This window comes from Engystomops pustulosus, chromosome 10, assembly GCF_040894005.1.
Source record: "Engystomops pustulosus chromosome 10, aEngPut4.maternal, whole genome shotgun sequence".
Taxonomy (NCBI): Eukaryota; Metazoa; Chordata; class Amphibia; order Anura; family Leptodactylidae; genus Engystomops; species Engystomops pustulosus.
The window spans coordinates 94,070,910-94,092,538 of NC_092420.1; the positions used below are offsets into that span (position 1 = coordinate 94,070,910).

Below are 21,629 nucleotides of genomic sequence, written 5' to 3' on the forward strand. Positions count from 1 at the left end.
GCGACACCTAGTGGACATCGGGTGCACGACCTTAGTGAATCGCCGGAAGACCCGAAACCTCATCGAAGAACGCGCCGCCGGATCGCGACAGGACCGGGTAAGTAGATGAGCCCCATGGTGTTCAATGCTCTCCTGTGTTTGTATTTTTATTTATGCCAAATGATACATTTTTAAAAAATCCATAAGAAATAAATTCCTCTTTGATGTTGATAATAACCGAGCGCCGGAGTCTTCTGCTGATTCTTCATCTTTAGTCGGATAATGACGGATAGCGGGAGGCGAGGAATCTCTTTTCCCATCAAGGCCGGAATTATTTTAGCCGTCCGGGTTCTTTCGCTCCGGAGTCTCCGAGGTGATTCTGCTTCTCCTAATAAAACAGAAATGGTCGTACAACAAGTCCCCATTCAGTTTATTAGATTGTGACAGGATAATTCCTCAGAATTCTGTGATCTGAACCCTGTGCATGACACTTCCTGCTACAATGTAACAGAACGTGTGCAAGAGGCAAATAAAAAGAATAAAAAATCATTAAAAATGAAACAAAAATTCCTCTATTTACAAAACCTGTGATTTTTTTTTAAACATATTACTTAAAGCCTTTCCCCCTCCCCCATGTCATGTCACGCTTATAAAATAAAAATCATTCCCCCCCCCTCCCCAAAATGTACAAAAAGAGACAGAGATGAGTTGTTTATTCACAGAATGTTTTTTCTTTTTTTTTTCTCTCTTTTTTTATATAATAAAATTCATGCCTCCAAATGTTCCAGAACAAAGTCTGATTTTTTTTTTTAAATCCAAATCCAGATTTGGAAATTATTCCAGAGTTGATGGAAAGGAATAAAGTTTTTTTTTTGAAAATTTTTTTGAAATTTCGATTTTTTTTTTTATTTTTTTTGCAAAAAATGGCACGAGTAGAAGAATCTTGTCTGCATAGCCGAACAGCAGCAAGGTTTAAGTGCGGAGGAAAAATACCTCCCAACTCCTTCACGAGAAAGTTTTTAAAGTTTTATTTTTTTTTTTTTATAACAATCTGGTCATGATATCGTCTGCTACTCCATACGGTGATTGGAGCGGCGCAGCCTCCGGCCGTCATTCCACGAGGCGTCTTATAAAATCTTATAGTACCGAGTGTTCATAAAGTGTGACCCCTCCCCCAACCCAACCCTCAGCCCTCCAAAAAAACAAAAAAAAAAAGTGTCTCTTCTAGCAACTTCTTGTGAAATAAAGAAAACTTTCTTCCGGTGAAGGACGATTGGATTTTTACTTTCCTAAGAACCGTGTAAACTTCAGTCTCTTCAGTCATTGCAACTTTTTGCTACATTGAGTTTTTTCATTATAAAAAAAAGAAAAAAAAATTTTTTGAAAGAGTAGTAAAATATTAAACACGTCGTCCTTAAAAAAAAAAAAAGAACAAAGAAAAAATTCTGCTAAATGGTCCAAGTTCTAGAACCAACGTTCCTTGCAAAGCCTCCGGGTTAATGTTGTTAGAGCCGGCGGTTTCCTTCTTCCGCTCCGTTCACCAGAGGTTTTTTATTCTTCTTCCAAGACGCCGGTCAAACCCTTTGTTATGGTGAGTTGTAAGAGGCGCCGCAGCCACCGGGTGTTCAGTCAAGTCTTGGAGCGCTACAAGCTTAGTAACTCTAATTCATAGGTCTTCGGATCTGAGCGTAGATTGGATCTTCTGTTCTGACCTGCCGGAGGGAAAGAATATTAGCGACACAAGCGCCAGACACAAATATCCTGATGATGTGTGCATGGAAGTCAGAGATATTCAGATTTCTCCCCTGTCCCCCGAAGATGGAACTAATTGACCCACTAATCACCAGAGATTATATTATTATAATTATTAGTAGTTGTAGTTATGCTATGAGTAAACCAAACAGCGCTCAGGAATACAATGGGGGTCATTTACTAAGGGCCGATTCGCGGTTTCCCGACGTGTTACCTGAATATTTCCGATTTGCGCCGATTTTCCCTGAATTGCCCCGGGATTTTGGCGCACGCGATCGGATTGTGGCGCATCGGCGCCGGCATGCACGCGACGGAAATCGGAGGGCGTGGCCAAACAAAGACCCGACGGATTCGGAAAAAACGCCGCATTTTTTTAAAAAATTGTGTCGCGGGACACGCACTTACTTTCACCAGGTATAGGCTCGTGCATTCCGACGGGCCTAGGCGGACTTCAGCGCAGCAGCGACATCTGGTGGACGTCAGAGGAACTGCCTTAGTGAATCACCGGAAGACCCGAATCCAGCGCACAGAACGCGCCGCTGGATCGCGAATGGACCGGGTAAGTAAATCTGCCCCATTGTATCTAATTTAACGCCATGACTGATGGGTTATTCCAATATTAACCTCCTTGACACCAGCAATGTATTAATCATGGTAATTACAATGATAAATAAATATGGAAATAACTATAACTAAATCACTACATAATAAATATATATAATAATCATAATTGTTTTAAATAATAATAATAATAATAATAATAATAATATCTACTACATAGTATAATACATAGTAGTTGTAAAATGTAGTAAAATATATAATAATCATCTAATAAAATAAATAAAAAATATCAAAAATAAAAATATAATAATAGATATTATTATTATTATTATTTATAGGATTAATATGATTGAGTCAGACACGGCTCAGGAATCTGATGATCTCTCTGGACTTGATGACATTAATAACCTCCTTTATACTAAACTCACTGGATCTTGCTGGTTAACCCATTCACCCCCAGAGAGATGATTAGTAACTGTCTACACACAAAGCTACAATGTATCTAACAATCAGATATTCCCTCTGACAGAGGCGCCACAGCGGAACAAGTGCAGAGGTTATGAGACTGATACAAAGTAACAGAACAATGCAACAAACAGCAGGAAGAGCAGGAAGGACAGATACCTACCCCGGCCTGTGCTCTCTAGCTCCCGACCTGTGGGCTTATAGAGTCCCCACTGGGCTCCTCTACATCCGCAGAGGTGGACGCCTGAGAGGCTTCCGGCTATGAGATGAGGACAGGATTGTAGAGAAGAAGACAAAAAAGAGGCAAAGTTTAGGAGAGAAAGAAGATAAAGCGTAAGCAGCATCACACAGCGAGGGACCTGGTGTCACCTATAGCAGCGCCATTGTAGGTGTCACCTCACATCAGCCCAGATTCACCATTAGTGAGGTACCAGGTGCCCGCACCTCACTAATGTGCAGAGTGCGCCGGATTATTAAAGACTGGCGCACCCTGCACGCCAAACGCACAGTTTTCTTCTGGTGCAGAGAGTTTAACGGATGTGCGCCACAATTATGTCCGTACCTCCGTCATTAATGTAACGGCCGGTGGGAACCCCTTTGGGTGCAGAGTTTTGTGTTGGGAGGACACAGAGCAGCTGCAACACAAAACTGCAGCAAATGCTCCATAAATACATGTGCAAGCACTTTGCATGTTCTATTCAGTGCAAAGTTCCCCAGAAACTGCTGCAGTCAGTTTGATAAATCTGGGCCATTGTGTTTTAAAGCGAACGTGTCAACAGGATTTCCATTTTTAGCTGGTGACAGGTTCCAGTAGCCTGTGCTGTGCAAATCTTGAGAATGTCTTTGTCAGCATTCTGAATAATTTCAGTAATTTATAAAAGTTTATTTCACATTACCTGGCTCCCTGCCAGCAGTGTGTGGTGAGTCCCAGGGGCAGCGGTAGCCTTTGTGTGCTTGTATCAGTCTCCTCTCCTTCACAATCATCCAGCTCCCTCCCCCTCTCCCTCTCATGAGCATTGAGCAGGCAGGGGAGGGAGGGGGATGGTGTGGAGGAGAGGATGAGGAGACACAAAGACTGCAGCTGCCCCTTCATACAGGACTCACCACACACTGCTGGCAGGGAGCAGGTAATGTGAATTGAACTTTTATAAAGTACTGAAATGATTCCTAATGCTGACAAAGGCATTTTGTCACAGCATAAGTTACTGGAACCTGTCACCAGCTAGAAATCATATTCCTGCTGACAGGTTCGTTTTAACTAAATTGTTATAATCAATCCCACTGGTACCAGGACATCAGCCGAGAACAAAGCAATGATCTCTAGGCTGCAGATCTCCAGATGGCTGTGAACTACAACTCCCAGCATGCCGTTGTAATGGAATGATGAAAGTTGTAGATAATATTAATGGTCATTTATAATGAAGTCTGGAAAGAGCTGGAGCCCATTAGCAGAGGTAATGGGTCACTGTGATCTGTAAGCAAATATTAGATTCCAGTAAAGGTCCGATGTGGGAATGTTCCCCAAGGATGACAATTCTACTATGGCTGACATGTAGCTGTACCACCGCATGTTAAGGAAGCCGCAGAAACAACTTACAAAAACTTGTCAGTAGGTGCAACCCCAGAGACTGCAGCCAGTGTTATGTATCATCCCTGGAGAGATGTGTAATCAGACCTCACACTGCTGTGCTCTGTGCTCTCTGCAGCCAGTGTTATGTATCATCCCTGGAGAGATGTGTAATCAGACCTCACACTGCTGTGCTCTGTGCTCTCTGCAGCCAGTGTTATGTATCATCCCTGGAGAGATGTGTAATCAGACCTCACACTGCTGTGCTCTGTGCCCTCTGCAGCCAGTGTTATGTATCATCCCTGGAGAGATGTGTAATCAGACCTCACACTGCTGTGCTCTGTGCTCTCTGCAGCCAGTGTTATGTATCATCCCTGGAGAGATGTGTAATCAGACCTCACACTGCTGTGCTCTGTGCTCTCTGCCGCCAGTGTTATGTATTGTCCCTGGAGAGATGTGTAATCAGACCTCACACTGCTGTGCTCTGTGCTCTCTGCCGCCAGTGTTATGTATTGTCCCTGGAGAGATGTGTAATCAGACCTCACACTGCTGTGCTCTGTGCTCTCTGCAGCCAGTGTTATGTATCATCCCTGGAGAGATGTGTAATCAGAACTCACACTGCTGTGCTCTGTGCTCTCTGCAGCCAGTGTTATGTATCATCCCTGGAGAGATGTGTAATCATAACTCACACTGCTGTGCTCTGTGCTCTCTGCAGGCAGTGTTATGTATCATCCCTGGAGAGATGTGTAATCAGAACTCAGACTGCTGTGCTCTGTGCTCTCTGCAGCCAGTGTTATGTATTGTCCCTGAAGAGATGTGTAATCAGACCTCACACTGCTGTGCTCTGTGCTCTCTGCAGCCAGTGTTATGTATCATCCCTGGAGAGATGTGTAATCAGAACTCACACTGCTGTGCTCTGTGCTCTCTGCAGCCAGTGTTATGTATTGTCCCTGGAGAGATGTGTAATCAGACCTCACACTGCTGTGCTCTGTGCTCTCTGTAGCCAGTGTTATGTAGTGTCCCTGGAGAGATGTGTAATCAGACCTTACACTGCTGTGCCCTGTGCTCTCTGCAGCCAGTGTTATGTATCATCCCTGGAGAGATGTGTAATCAGACCTCACACTGCTGTGCTCTGTACTCTCTGCAGCAAGTGCTATGTATCATCCCTGGAGAGATGTGTAATCAGACCTCACACTGCTTTGCTCTGTGCTCTCTGCCGCCAGTGTTATGTATTGTCCCTGGAGAGATGTGTAATCAGACCTCACACTGCTGTGCTCTGTGCTCTCTGCAGCCAGTGTTATGTATCATCCCTGGAGAGATGTGTAATCAGAACTCACACTGCTGTGCTCTGTGCTCTCTGCAGCCAGTGTTATGTATCATCCCTGGAGAGATGTGTAATCCCAACTCACACTGCTGTGCTCTGTGCTCTCTGCAGGCGGTGTTATGTATTGTCCCTGGAGAGATGTGTAATCAGACCTCACACTGCTGTGCTCTGTGCTCTCTGCAGCCAGTGTTATGTATCATTCCTGGAGAGATGTGTAATCAGAACTCACACTGCTGTGCTCTGTGCTCTCTGCAGCCAGTGTTATGTATCATCCCTGGAGAGATGTGTAATCCTAACTCACACTGCTGTGCTCTGTGCTCTCTGCAGGCAGTGTTATGTATCATCCCTGGAGAGATGTGTAATCAGAACTCACACTGCTGTGCTCTGTGCTCTCTGCAGCCAGTGTTATGTATTGTCCCTGGAGAGATGTGTAATCAGACCTCACACTGCTGTGCTCTGTGCTCTCTGCAGCCAGTGTTATGTATCATCCCTGGAGAGATGTGTAATCAGAACTCACACTGCTGTGCTCTGTGCTCTCTGCAGGCAGTGTTATGTATCATCCCTGGAGAGATGTGTAATCAGAACTCACACTGCTGTGCTCTGTGCTCTCTGCAGCCAGTGTTATGTAGTGTCCCTGGAGAGATGTGTAATCAGACCTCACACTGCTGTGCTCTGTGCTCTCTGTAGCCAGTGTTATGTAGTGTCCCTGGAGAGATGTGTAATCAGACCTTACACTGCTATGCCCTGTGCTCTCTGCAGCCAGTGTTATGTATTGTCCCTGGGGAGATGTGTAATCAGACCTCACACTGCTGTGCTCTGTGCTCTCTGCAGCCAGTGTTATGTATCATTCCTGGAGAGATGTGTAATCAGACCTCACACTGCTGTGCTCTGTGCTCTCTGCAGCCAGTGTTATGTATCATTCCTGGAGAGATGTGTAATCAGACCTCACACTGCTGTGCTCTGTGCTCTCTGCAGCCAGTGTTATGTATCATGCCTGGAGAGATATGTTATCAGACCTCACACTGCTGCGCTCTGTGCTCTCTGCAGCCAGTGTTATGTATCATGCCTGGAGAGATGTGTTATCAGACCTCACACTGCTGTGCTCTGTGCTCTCTGCAGCCAGTGTTAGGTATTGTCCATGGAGAGATGTGTAATCAGACCTTTGTGTATGTTGTTAGTAGCAGCAGGACTGTAAATATGGACAGGATTACTGACTATCCAAGTACCTTAGGGATAAATCCTCACACTGCTTTTCTCTCTGCAACCAGTGTTAGGTATTGTCCCTGGAGAGATGTGTAATCAGACTTCTGTGTGTGTGCTGTTAGTAGCTGCAGGACTATGACAATACACTGGCTGCAGTCTGCATGGTCAAATCCATATAACTTTGTGATAAGATTTTGGAAAGCTCTTCTCGCCCCATTTCCAGTGACCTCTTTTCTGGTTTCTTGGATCAAACCAATCTCTACGCATTTCGGGGCATCACACAAAGAACCTGCACCCCCCCCCCTCCTTCCCGCTTCCCCTCCTTCCCGCTTCCCCTCCTCCCCGCTTCCCCTCCTCCCCGCTTCCCCTCCTACCCGCTTCCCCTCCTACCCGCTTCCCCTCCTTCCCGCTTCATCTACCGGGGGGAAGAGTTTTTCTCTGTCTTGTCAGGGGGCGACATTTGGGATAGGAATATGTAAGAACAACTTACGACGTCTTCTACAGTTTTACTGGGACTTTCAAAACCTTCTTCAAAGATGTCGTCTGCGCTGGGATCACTGGTGTGAGACGCCGAGGACTTTGATGGGGAGCTCTGCCTCGGGGCGGGAGTCGGGGCTGCAGCAGACATGACATTGGAGAGGGTTAGGATACATTGTACAAGACGTGCCGGATCTTCATGGAAACGGAAGAGAACAAGTTTTTTTGGGGAAGAAAAAAAAGCAACAAAATGTTCCTTTTTAGGGAGAGCATTAAAATGACATTGAGAAGGAGCGCAGCTCTGGAGGACATGCCTAGGTGGAGATGAAGGGATCATTTGTTAGAGGATAGATAAAGAACACGGTCGGTTATGAATCCCATCCTTCATTTTAGATTACGGATTCGCCTGCCAGACGTTAAACAGACTCCATCAAATTCTTTTTGGAGTCACTGGTTCGAAACTAATAATTTTCCTCCGCCGCCTGTTTTCTGTCTAAACCTGTTGAGATGCATTTTTCACACAGAAACAAATGCATCCATCACGGAGCCGGATTTGGCCGTGGAGAAAGGCGCCGGAGCGTCGGCTTTTATTTGGCGCCGTTCTACATATACAAGTGCGGCACGATCCGGCCCGGGTGTCGGTGATGAATTTTTATATCAAGGCAAATATCGCTGTCATTAATGTCCTGTCTAATGAAAAAGGACGCGACAAGTCGCGGCGCCGGCGCACGGGGGGAGAGGCGACGGATTCACAAGACGCCAAATGAAGAGATTTGTCATGTGGTGACAATCCGCTCAAGAAGGAGGCAAAATGCTGACTGTCAAAAAAAATATATAAAAAAAAAAGTAAAAAAAAAAAATTGCTGAGGCTCATTGGCAGAAAAGTATCTCCAAAAAGTTTTATAAATATTTGTCTTTATGGGGCAGATTTACTTACCCGGTCCGTTCGCGATCCAGCGGCGCGTTCTCTGCGGTGGATTCGGGTCCGGCCGGGATTCACTAAGGCAGTTCCGACGTCCACCAGGTGTCGCTGCTGCGCTGAAGAGCATCGGAACGCACTCAAGTACACCGGCCTATCCTGGATGAAGGTAAGTGCAAGCTCCGCGACACTTTCGTTTTTTTAAATGCAGCGGTTTTTCCGAATCCGTCGGGTTTTCGTTCGGCCACACCCCCTGATTTCCGTTGCGTGCATGCCGGCGCCGATGCGCCAAAATCCGATCACGTGCGCCAAAAACCCGGGGCAATACAGGGAAAATCGGCGCAAATCGGAAATATTTGGGTAACACGTCGGGAAAACGCGAATCGGGCCCTTAGTAAATGACCCCCATTGTGATTTTGTTTCAAAAATAAATAAAATAAAATCGAGCTTTGCCTTTTTCTCTGCGCTATGGGCGTGTCCACACCTGAATAGAGGTAAGGCCGGTGGAACACGTGACGTTTTGAGCCCGTTTTTGGGGCCGTTAATAAACGCATCCGTTTTCACGTTTTTGACCATTTTTCCCGATTAACATAATCAAAATTGGGGAAAAAACGGAAAAAAAAACGGAAAAAAGGGATGTATTGAAAAAAAAACGGATGCGTTTTCAAAAAACTATGATTATCATAGTCATAATTGGGGAAAAATTGACAAAAACGGAAAAAAACGGATGCCTTTTTTTAACGGACTGCTTAAAAAAGGCCCAAAAACAGGTTCAAAAAGCTAACGGCCTTACAGGGGCAGAACCCAAAAAATGGATGTGGATGTGACCCAGCTGAAAATTACTCTGTGATCTGCATGTAAAATTGCTGCAAATTTCACCAGACTTTGCATATTGCAACAATGTTGCAGTGGTCACTTACAGAATATTGTGAGATTTTTGCATAAGAAACACAAATTGCTGTGAAACACCCAATTGTGTAGAGGGCGAAAGTAGATGGCGCCCGCACGATTGTTATTGTTGAAGGCTGCTTTGTAGATGAGGAATCAAAGTTTTTAAAACTTTTTAAGAAACTTTTTGCGTTTCTTAAAACATTTTCAAGATCTCTGCTTGCTGATGACTCTTCACAGAGAGCCCTGATACAATGTAACGAGCTCTGCACCTGTGAGATGAACGTGCTCATGTTTTCGGCTCATTACAGAGATGTTAAATCATTCCCTTGTGTGTGGCTGCAAAAAATGAATTTATATTCCAGGATTGTAGCTTTTCTTATTGCACTAGGGGCGTGTCCTTACACTGCTGAGCTCTTAGTTCTCTGACAAGAACTGAACCAGAGCCCCTCCGCTCTGCTGTGAGTGACAGTTGCCGTATCCAACCAGATGCCGGTTACAGCTTTTACTCAGCACAGAGGAAAAATGCTCTGGGGAAGCTCATGCAGAGAGATAAGAGCACAGCAGTGTGAGGAATGATTAAACAACTCTTGTTTTACTTGCAGCAATCAGAGATCAGGAGGATTCAAAAAACTGATGCACAAAGTATATTTAAATTTGCAGTATTTTCCATACTAAGTTTATTTGCTTTGCTTACATAAAAATAGACAATTCCTTTAAAAGACATCTGCCACCAGGATGAAGGATTGTAAACCAAGCACACATTCATTCTGCTGTGTGCCCCCCCTCCCTGGAAGGATCTGCTCTACTTATTGCTTCTTATGCCCTGGTTTTTACAATTAAAATTATGTAAATGAGCCTTAGAGGCTCTGGGCTTCATAGGTGTTAATGGAGCCTGGAGCCTCTCGGGCTTATTTGCATAATTTTTAAATCCTTTTTTTCTTAAAAACAAGGGCATATAAAGCTTAAAGAAGAGCAGATCCTGCCAGAGGGGGCACACGCAAGTATATCAGTGTGCTTGGTTTACAATCCTTCATCCTGGTGGTAGATGTCCTTTAAGGACTTTCTATGGGATGTTCCTTGTAAGAGCAAGTACAAGTATATAGAAAGTGTATACAATGTGAGCCCTGGACAAAGCCCACAGTTGTTTCCAGATATTTCTTGGGTCCTCTCTATAAGAAGACTGGGTGACAACCAATATGACCACTAGTTCAGCGTCCACAATGGTTGTCACCTAGATTGGTCTTGTCTGACCAGTTGAGGTTCCTGATGTTGAGATGTCGGCTCCTGGGGTCTGGTACTTACGTGAATTAGTAGACGGTGAAGTGGAAGTCATAGGCGTCAAGTTTAATTGTGAAATATCAAAGTCGTCACAGTCGTCTGTATCCTGAGCCAACCCAACTTTGTCGAAGTAGCTTGAGAAGGCATCTGAGGTACATGAGAGGGACGGCTGATCGGGCTGCCGCGATGGCACCGGAGGGGGGTTTACCATCTGAAAATCCCTAAACATCTCCTTGGTTACTTTCTGGCCGGGCTCTAGAGGACCGGATCGCAATGAGTCACTGGTGGGTGGGACAGCGGCTACCGGGGTGGTAGAACCTTGGAACATGGCTGCTTGGAAAGGCAATACAGTTTGTGTTGGCATGAAGGCAGTAGGTGGGAACTGGCCCGGAAGGGTTGGCCATGGCTGTTGCTGAGTAGGTGGGTAGAGGCCCGGCTGAGCCCATGCTATCGTTTGGCTTCCCTGCATGACCTGAGCAACTGGAGACTGGCCACCAAGGACCATCTGTGGTTGGATCAGTGGTTGTTGTCCCCAGAATGAAGGCTGGACCGCTCCCATCGCAACGTAGCCTGGAAGAAATCAGAAGAGAACACAATGAGATGAAGAGATAAAAAGACTCACTGCCAGAAGAACCATGGACTTTATCTACAGCGCCCCTAAAGACCAAACTGAGTACTACAGAAGAAGACTGAGCTAGACAAGTAACACTGCCAAGAGAACCATGGACTTTATCTACAGCGCCCCAAAAGACCCAACTGAGTACTACAGAAGAAGACTGGGCTAGACACAGCAGGAGGGTCATGGACTTTATCTACAGCGCCCCTAAAGACCAAACTGAGTACTACAGAAGAAGACTGGGCTAGACATGTAACACTGCCAAGAGAACCATGGACTTTATCAACAGCGCCCCCATAAGACCCAACTGAGTACTACAGAAGAAGACTGGACTAGACATAGCAGGAGGGTCATGGACATTATCTACAGCAAAGTTGAAAGAGTCCAGCTCACCTCACGCCAAACAGGAGAATCCAATGAAGCACGGACTGCCCCACTGCAAGGGCTGCAACAGGTTAACAGACGTAGGAAAAAAGGATTCCGTGTCCAGCTTCATCCAAGATAATCCACACTTTTATTAGGGCATAACATGTTTCAAGCGGGCAGACCGCTCTTAATCATGGCTTTTAAGCCATGATTAAGAGCGGTCTGCCCGCTTGAAACATGTTGGCCATGTAACACTCTGGAATTTTAACAATTATGCCCTAATAAAAGTGTGGATTATCTTGGATGAAGCTGGACACGGAATCCTTTTTTCCTACGTCTGTTAACATTATCTACAGCGCCCCAATAGACCAAACTGAGTACTACAGAAGAAGACTGGGCTAGACATAAAACACTATCAGTAGGATCGTGGACTTGTGCACCCCCACAGGTCAAACTGAGTACTACCGAAGAAGACTGAGCTAGACATCTAACACTGTCAGAAGAACCATGGACTTTATCTACAGCGCCCCAAAAGACCAAACTGAGTACTACAGAAGAAGACTGGGCTAGACATAGCAGGAGGGTCATAGACTTTATCTACAGCGCCCCTGCAGGAAAAAAGGAGAACTACAGATGAGGAAAGAAGTCTGCACTAGATATATATCACTGCTGCGAGAGATGTAGACTTTATCTAGAGCGCCCCCACAGGCCATAAACAGCACTACAGAAAGAAGACTGTGATAGATGCATCACTGCAAGCCGAACCACAGACTTTATCTACAGCCAAACTGAGTACTAGAGTCATAATAGAGCAATGGATCTCTGGGGTCACGTTATAAATCCCCCTGAGACTGAGCAATTTTTTTTGATAATTAAGGAGAAAATAAATCACCAATAACTTTGTTGTTCCCTCCATGTTGTGGGAAATGCAGAACATTGCTGGGAGGACCCAGCTAATAGCTCTAAGATTTACACACAGGTAACGTACAGCCATAACGACAAATCAACAAATGCCTCAAGGAGAAACAATTAATTTCATGTGCACTGGGACTGTGAGGACACGCCCCCTGTGCACTCGGAGAAGCTACAATCCTGGAATATAAATCCATATATCACAGTCCTGCTGCTAGTCTGATCAAACATCTCTCCAGGGATAATAACTGACTCTGGCCGTTGAGAGCACAGAAGACAGCAGTGTTAAGCTACAATCCTGGAATATAATTTCATATAACACAGTCCATATAACACAAAGGTCTGATTACACATCTCTCCAGGGACAATACCTAACACTGGCTGCAGAGAGCACAGAGCACAGCAGTGTGAGGACATACCCCCAGTGCACTCGGAGAAGCTACAATCCTGGAATACAAATCCATATATCACAGTCCTGGTGCTACTAGCTACATACACAAAGGTCTGCTTACACATCTGCCCAGGGACAATACATAACACTGGCTGCAGAGGACACAGAGCACAGCAGTGTCAGGTTACACCTCCAGTGCACTCGGAGAAGCTACAATCCTGGAATATAAATCCAGTCCTGTTGCTACTACTAACAACACACAAAGGTCTGATAACACATCTCTCCAGGGACAATAGGTAACACTGGCTGCAGTCTGTATGGCTACACCTGCTGACAGATCCAGATCCCTTTAAGCACATGTAGCAGAGGTATTGAAAAATATATTAGCATGATCACTAATTTCAGAGCTTCATGTACCCCGGGGGGGGGGGGGGGGGAGGGGGGGGATATAAATATATGCAGTGGGGGTCGCCCTGATGTAACACTGCCCTCCCTTGTTCATACATTATGGCTTCAGTCCGACTCATTAGGGAGAAACATAAAAGTTGACAAATTTCAATTTTCCAGAGAGTGATTTTCGGGGTCGCGGCGCTGCTCCCCTTGCTCTAGATTGCAGCCAGTCTCCTCTCTATCAGCGAGGTGTGAATTAATCATGTCTTGTAAATCTTGACATTAAACCTTCCCTTTCCCGCGAGGCCGAGCTCCGCTCCGCTGGGGAGGTTAGGGGACTCATTTACCGGGGGCCTCTGCAGGGTGTTAGGGGTTAATTTAAAGCTGACATCATCCATCTTGCTGTAATGTGCCGCTCATGGACACTGCGCATATATTATATCCTCGCAGCTTCCAGGAATCTGTGTCTCCCCTTATTAGGAGGATTTCCGAAAATTGATGTTTCTATTGAGGGTGGACATAGAGAATGCTGGGACTTGTAGTGAGGGCATCTGGGGTAGCGAGTTTCACGGCATTGTTATTTGCGTACTGAATAGTAGTTTTATAAGTGATGTTACTATATGGCAGTATTATAAAGCCACTGGAGGTATCATAGTATATAGCTGCATTATTTATGCATCATATGGCTTGTGCACACTATGGCGGCATTATTTCTGCATCATATGGCTGGTGCACACTATGGCGGCATTATTTATGCATCATATGGCTGGTGCCCACTATGGCGGCATTATTTATGCATCATATGGCTGGTGCACACTATGGCGGCATTATTTATTGCTTTGTTGGCTCTGTTTTTGCACAGATGATGATACACACAGGATTTATAGGAGCAGCAAAATCTTCGAAACCGAAATAACCAGGTGGGAGACGCACGGAGAAGCCTCTCATCTCCTCCAGGGTCTATTCGCAGCGCTGATGTGGGTGCTCGCACCTTGGGTGTCAGCAGCTCCTTGTAGGCTACAATGTGTAATCCTGGTGGATGTGAGATTGCAGGATATTTCGCCATTCTACTTATGACCACTAGGTGACGCTGTGGCTCCATCCTTGGATTCAGGTTTTTACGTTCTGGATTTTTCAAGCTGCAGCAGATGAGCAGAAAGTCTTCAATTATGAATAAACTTCTGGTCGACCTGCTGCGGGGCTTAGAATTAAGTAAACACCATCCCTTCTAGTGAGTGACCGCAGCTAATTGTTCCGTCTGATGCGGAGGATTCAGGGGCTTCTGTAGCGAGGGCTCCCTGTGTTCATAATCCATGGATGTGATACCACAGAGCGGGAAACTATGTCCCCTGCACCATGTAATCTGCTTGTTGTGTCTGCTGAAGGGTCATACACTCCGTAACCCCTTCCCATCCACCATACTATTTGCTCCTTGTTTCTGCTGAAGGGTCACACACTCCCCTTACCCCTTTCCTGCACAATGTAATCTGCTCCTTGTGTCTGCTGAAGGGTCACACACTTCCCCTACCCCTCTCTTGCACCATGTAATCTGCTCCTTGTGTTTGCTAAAGGGTGACACACTCTGTTACCCCTCCCCATCCACTATGTTATCTGCTTCTTGTGTCTGCTGAAGGGTCACACACTCCCTAACCCCTCTCTTGTGCCATGTAATTTGCTTGTGTTGTCTGCTGAAGGGTCATACACTCACTTACCCCTTCCCACACACTATGTAATCTGCTCCCTGTGTCTGCTGAAGAGTCACACACACCACTTCCCCCTCCCTATGCACTGTGTTACCTGCTTGTTGTTTCTACTAAAGGGTCACACTCTACCCTTACCCCTCCCCATGCACCATGTTATCTGCTCATTGTGTCTGCTGAAGGGTCACAAACTCCCCTTACCCCTCCCCTGTGAATGATCGGAATCATCACCATATTTATCAAGATTACACATCATATATTTTGTGTATTTTGTAAACAAACTCTTTTGACCTGAGATGTTTCAAAATTTGTTGCACTGCTCCTACAGACTGGATAATTTGAAAAGTTACATTCGATACATTTGCAACATTGTTCCAGGATAACCGCACCCACTATTCAATAGGATAAACATATAAAAATAAAACTTTAATGTTTTAATTGCTCCCCAAGATGTCAGTCTACTATCAGGGATTTGGAACATTCTTGGCTGAGATATAGGGGGTCATTTACTAAGGGTCCGATTCGCGTTTTCCCGACGTTTTAACTGAATGGGGCACATTTACTAAGGGTCCGCAGCCGCGAATCCGTCAGGTGTTTCCCGAATATTTCCGCTTTGCGCTGTATTTCACGGGATTGTGGTGCACGCGATAGATTTTTGGCGCAATCGCGCCGACTTTCACGCGACAGAAATCGGGGGCGTGGCCACCGGCCAACCCGAAGGATTCGGAAAAACCGCGGAATTTAAAAAGCCATTTGTGTCGCAAGATCAAGCACTCACATACACCAGAAAAAAAGCAGGTGAACTCCGGCAGACCTCGGCGCAGCAGCGACACCTGGTGAATATCGGCGCACGGACCTTAGTGAATCCCAGCAGAACCTGAATCAGTGCCGGAGAACCCGCTGCTGGATCGCGACTGGACCGGGTAAGTAAATGTGCCCCATTATTTCCGATTTGCGCCGATTTTCCCTGTATTGCCCTGGGATTTTGGCGCACGCGATTGGATTGTGGCGCATCGGCGCTGGCATGCACGCGATGGAAATGGGGGGGTGTGGCCGAACAAAAACCCGACGGATTTGGAAAAACCTCCGCATTTAAAAAAAAAATAAGTGTTGCGGAGCTTGAACTTAATAAATCCCGGCCGGACTTAAATCCACCGCAGAGAACGTGCCGCTGGATCGCGGATGGACCGGGTAAGTAAATCTGCCCCATAATGTTGTTTACAAAGCTGAGGGATTGTTGTAATGTGATATAATGGACTTTGGGTCAGACTTGTCCTTTACCAACGAGGTAGAATGAAGGGGGTGCACTAGGTGCTCTTGCAGCAGGACCCAGGTGCAATAAGGAAGCTTTTCTCCGTACGTGGAGACCATGTAAGTCATCCATCATAGTGGGGGCCTGAACTTAGATTTGTAATGGGACCCAAGAGCATCAAATGCACCCTCTTAAGTGCCTACTAATATCAGGATGGAGGGACCTCAACACCGAGGACCCCATCGCTCCCTGGTTACTTGCCCCCTCCCTTACTATCACTGAGATGATTTGAACCCTGTTCTCACCCAGGGTTCAGGTTATAACATTATCCCATTTGTTTATACAAATCCGATTATTTCCAGGTTCGGGATCGATGCTGAAGCGTCTACAGAAAGGTTAGACATAGATTTTCCTCTTTCCCTGGTAATGTGTGCGGACCCCAGGGACCCCCAGGGATGATTTACTTCTGTGTCCTGGATGTCAGGTCTCCTTGTCTTCCTCTAATTATTCCTAGAATCCTTCTGATAACATCACATGATACAATGTAACAAGAAAACAAACAGCAACACAGGGCCCCTCTTAAAGGGAACTCGCCCCTTACATGTGCCAAGCGCTCAACCTGTCTGCAGCCATCTATATTATTGGGGGTGCAGAACCTCTGGAATGTCCTGGTACCCGAATATCATTCAGATTCCTTTGTCACACAGGGCATTGTTTGCATGATATGTTCACCTTCCATCTACCCTTTAAAGGGAACCTGTCACCAGCTGTGAAAAAGCTAAACCCCCCGCATAGTCATATGCAGTGCCCCATATGCAGCCATTGTTTTATTCTTAAAGGGATTTTCCAGCTTAGTGGGTAAGATAGGTCAAAATTATCCAACACTCAGGACCACCATTTGATGGAAACTGAGCTGCAGTTACTTCACTTGGCCACTACACATAGAGAGGAGCTGTTCCTTCAGCTCCATGGTCCATGATAGCCAGAAAAAACTAAGTGGGGGAGTCCTGAGCGTCAGATCACCACAGATGTGATATTGAATAACTATAATAGCCAACCCCTTTAAGTTTTATAACAAGCGACTTTCCAAGGATTGGTCTGCTCAATGCACCTTGCTCCACCTCTTAAGCTGAAGTAAGACATGTTGCAATTTTAGCGACAGGTTCCCTTTAATTTAAAGGGGCAGATGCGGTTATACAATCTCTCGTATTATGAAATGCTTTAAATTAGAGAGGAACATGAGTAATGCAACAAAAACATTGGAACAGGCAACTTTGTAACAAGAGATTCCACCATTTCTTCTTCTTCTTAAAGGTGCAGCACAGATTTTCCTTGCTGCAGCAGTAGGTTGATATTTTGTCGCTAGTGTGACCCCATGAACTCTGACCCATTAGTTTGATAAAACTGGACCCAATTATTCATACATGAAGTACTTGGCTCTCCTGGACTGGACTGTCGTATGAAATCATAGGAGATGGATGAGATTTGACAAATTGATATCATTTCCTCTTGTGCTGCACCTTTGTCCTAGAATTCACCAAACATCTTCTGCTGACACAAGGACCTTCCCCTGCAGTGTCCACTGTAAGGACTCATATTCCCATCAAGGGTCCACAATCCCCCATGTGGCTGCAGTGAGACATAGCCCCCCCCCAGCTGAAGTATGGACCTATGACTCCCCTTGCCCCCCACTCTGAGGGTCCGCAATCCCCATACAGCCGCAGTTAGACTCATCCCCCGCTATTCTATATCACTGTGATTCCAAAAATAGACAAGGGTCTTTTGTCACCTGATGGCAGAGCAACGGGATTGAAAGAAAGGGGTCCAAACATGGGAGCAATGGCTGGGTGCAGCTGGGTGGGGTATTTCATAAAGGCATCACCTGGAGTCGCTGGGGTCTACAAGACAAATCGACAGGGACAAGATCTGGTTACAAAGGATCATCAAGGAATCAATACAATGTAATATACAATCAGCAGCAGACATCCCATAATCCATCGCCTGAGAATATCTGTCATTGGGAGGTCACTGATAATCAGGGAGATAAGGAACTAATAAATGTGTTAGTTACAAAAAGAGCGCCACCCCTGTCCATAGGTCAGATGTGGTATTACAGCTCAGCGCTACTGCAATGAAGGGAGCGGACCTGCAATACCACAAGCCACCTGTAGGCAGGCATGGCGCTGTTCAAGGAAAAATTCTTCCACATTTTTCTAGTGATTTATAAATTCTATCCAATAACTGGAAAGGGGTGATCATCCCAGGTCAGAGCTGATTACGGGAAATTTACTGCAAATTGTTACATAGTTATGCAAATAATCATAAATTAATCCATCAGGAGATCAGTGATCATACAGGCTGCAGTCAGTGTTATATATGGTCCCTGGAGAGATGTGTCATCAGAGCTTAGTGTGTTGTTAGTAGCAGCAGGACTGTGATATATGGATTTATATTCCAGGATTGTAGCTTCTTCGAGTGCAGAGGGGGTGTGTCCTCACACTACTGTGCTCTGTGCTCCCTGCAGCCAGTGTTAGGTATTGTCTATGGAGAGACGTGTAATCAGAACTTTGTGTATGTTGTTAGTGGCAGCAGGACTGTGATAGATGGATATATTTATACTGCAGGATTGTCACCTCTCTGTGGGGTGCGTCCTCACACTGCTGTGCTCTGTGCGTCCAGTGTTATGTATTGTCTCTGGATAGATGTGTGATCAGACCTTTGTGTATGTTGTTAGGGGCAGCAGGACTGTGATATATGGATTTATACTGCAGGATTGTCACCTCTCTGTGGGGTGCGTCCTCACACTGCTGTGCTCTGTGCTCACTGCATCAAGCTGTTCTCCAACTACTGCACTCTGCAGAATAAAATCTGTAGGATGCTTTAGTTCGAATATGACAGCCGTCACTTTTCACAGTCCTGCTTCTACTAGCAACATGCACAAATGTATGTTTATATATCTCTCAAGGGACAATACCTAACACTGCCTGCACAGAGTACAGCAGTGTGAGGACATGCTCCTAGTTACAATTCTACAATATGAATTCCTAAATCACAGTCCTGCTGTTACTAAGAACATTCACAAACATCTGATTACAAATCTCTCCAGGGGCATTAGCTTAACTCAGGCTGCAGGGAGCACAGAGCCCATCGATGTGAGGACACACCCCCAGTGCACTTGGAGGAACTATAATCCTGGAAAATAAATTAATATATCACAGTCCTGCTGCTACTAACAGATCTGATTACACATCTCCCCAGGGACAATACATAGCACTGGCTGCAGTCTGTATGCAGATGATAGAGAGATATAGAAGTAGCAAAGTAAATGACACCTCATTATACACATTTATATTTAATACCAGCAGAGAGATCAGGGATGTGCTTCATGTGGAATACAAATAGTTACAGTTTCTCACTACTGGAAGGGAAACAATGCATTTGCATATTTTTCCCAGGGATCATTGCTTCCAGGACTGTATCTCCACAAGGGAAACCAGACCAACCAAGGTCTCATCATCATTATACCCAACTCTTCCTCCTGCCTCTCCATACTCACACTGTCCTGCCAAGGGGAGGAATTTAAGCAAATATTCACATAGTGGCTATTTCTGGGAGGGTTAGTTCCTGGTTAGTTCTTAGAGGGAACCTGTCACCAGGGACCTCATTTTTACTACAGACAGGTTACAGAAGCCCATTACACCTGCAGTGCAAATCTGTCTTCCTGCCTTCTGTAAGCATTTGCATTACAATATAATTGTGCTTTATAACTTACCTTGCACCGTGACAGAATCATCTGTGTAGTCCCAGGGGTTGGGCTCTGGTTTGGATGCATTTCAAAAAACAACATGTGACTTGTCTGTGCTGCAGACTCCTCAGCTTTGTGCCCCTGTACAGCTCCTCCCTTCCCTACTGATGTCAGCTCACCAGGCTGTGAGCTCTGTGAAGGAGCAGGAGGGATGAGCTATATAGGAGCACAAAGGTGGGGGCTGAAAGCTGAGGAGTGAGTAGCACATACAATTCAAATGTTGTTTTTTGAAATGCATCAAACCAAAGCCCAACCCCTGGGACTACATAGAGGATTCTGTCAGGATGCAAGGTAAGTTATAACATACAATTATATTGTAATGCAAATGCTTAGAGAGGGCAGAAAGACAGATTTCTTCTGCAGGTGTGATGGACTTCTGTAACCTGTATTTAGTGAAAATGACGACCCTGGTCACAGGTTCCCTTTATAAAGAGATGAGCGAATCTGACTCTCCCATTTAGGTTTTGGGTTCGGCCGTCTGAATCAGACTCAATCAGATTGGCAGCTAATCCAGCTAATTGTCTCCCATAGCAACTAGCCATGGCTGTGATTGGTCACTTGTGTCCTCCAGGCCAATCTTAGCCATGGCTAGTTGCTAGGGGCGACAATTTACCAGATTGGCTGTTCGACCGACGACACAGCAACACATCCGGGCGCCGAACCTGAATGTTGGGTCGGCTCATCTCTATTATAACAGTGTTTACATATTGGGAAGATTTCTGTGTATCTTACAAACAGAATACATTGTTACAAAAACTCTTCTAATACTGCACTTCTATCAAACATAAGTAGATCTTTGGGTAGAAAATCATAAAGACGTGTAAGATCATTGTATCAGGGGTGATTATTAAAGTAACAAACTTGTGGTTATTATGCAGGTATCCAAATAAACAAAATCTTAAAAGTCTTACAGTTCTCAAACTAGCCAGAATAGGCTTACGTGTCCTGCAGCTCAAGGTCAGCTTTAGCATATAGACAGATGAGCAGAGTCACCTCATTACTACTAGAGGGTGAGGAGATGTCAGCTGAGCTGTACTGCTGGATGCATCAACAATGGCGGAGAGTAAGACTATTGACAAACAGGTCTGGATGCAGCTCTCCTGCTGCTCCCTGGTCAATGGCCATCTTTTCTGTGTAGACTGGGACAGTTGAGAAAAGTCACCTCATTATTTGATGTCAGCTGAGCTGTACTGCTGAAGGCATCGACAATGCCGGAGAGTAAGACTATTCAAAAACAGGTCTGGATGCAGCCCTTCTGCTACTCCCTGGTCATTGGTCAGCTTTACTGTGTAGAAAGATGAGCAGAGTCACCTCATTACTGCTAGAGGGTGAGGAGATGTCAGCTGAGCTGTACTGCTGGAGGCATCGACAATGCACAGAGAATAACACTACTCACAAACAGGTCTGTATGCAGCTCTCCTGCTACTCCCTGGTCATTGGTCAGCTTTACTGTGTAGAAAGATGAGCAGACTCACCTCATTACTACTAGAGGGGGAGGAGATGTCAGCTGAGCTGTACTGCTGGAGACATCGACAATGCCAGAGAGTAACACTATTCACAAAGAGGTCTGTATGCAGCTCTCCTGTTACTCCCTGGTCAATGTCAGCTTTTCTGTGTATACTGAGACAGTTGAGAAGAGTCACCTCATTATTTGATGTCAGCTAAGCTGTATTGCTGGAGGAATAGACAATGCCGGAGAGTAACATTGTACACAAAGAGGTCAGTGTGCAGCTCTACTGTGACGTCTTGGTCAATGGCCAGCTCTTTTGTGTAGACTGAGA

The 21,629-nt window shown here is 45.4% G+C and overlaps 1 protein-coding gene across 12 annotated transcripts in view; it reads right to left on the bottom strand.

Moving 5' to 3' along the window:
- Positions 1 to 959: 959 nt before the first annotated feature.
- The window catches only part of DAB1 (DAB adaptor protein 1), a 507,503-nt gene continuing 486,833 nt past the window's right edge, over positions 960 to 21,629 (bottom strand). For 8 of the 12 annotated variants that reach the window (XM_072128815.1, XM_072128821.1, XM_072128814.1 and 5 more), the window contains 5 exons: positions 17,833 to 17,941; positions 10,441 to 10,986; positions 7,342 to 7,466; positions 2,921 to 3,016; positions 960 to 1,691 (listed from right to left, as the gene is read on the bottom strand). In XM_072128815.1, the coding sequence (XP_071984916.1) occupies positions 2,936 to 3,016; positions 7,342 to 7,466; positions 10,441 to 10,986; positions 17,833 to 17,941 (861 nt within the window). In that variant the 3' untranslated portion in view covers positions 960 to 1,691; positions 2,921 to 2,935. The remainder of the gene's footprint in view (positions 1,692 to 2,920; positions 3,017 to 7,341; positions 7,467 to 10,440; positions 10,987 to 17,832; positions 17,942 to 21,629) is intronic. The other 4 variants (XM_072128819.1, XM_072128825.1, XM_072128823.1 and 1 more) reach the window with 2 other exon arrangements.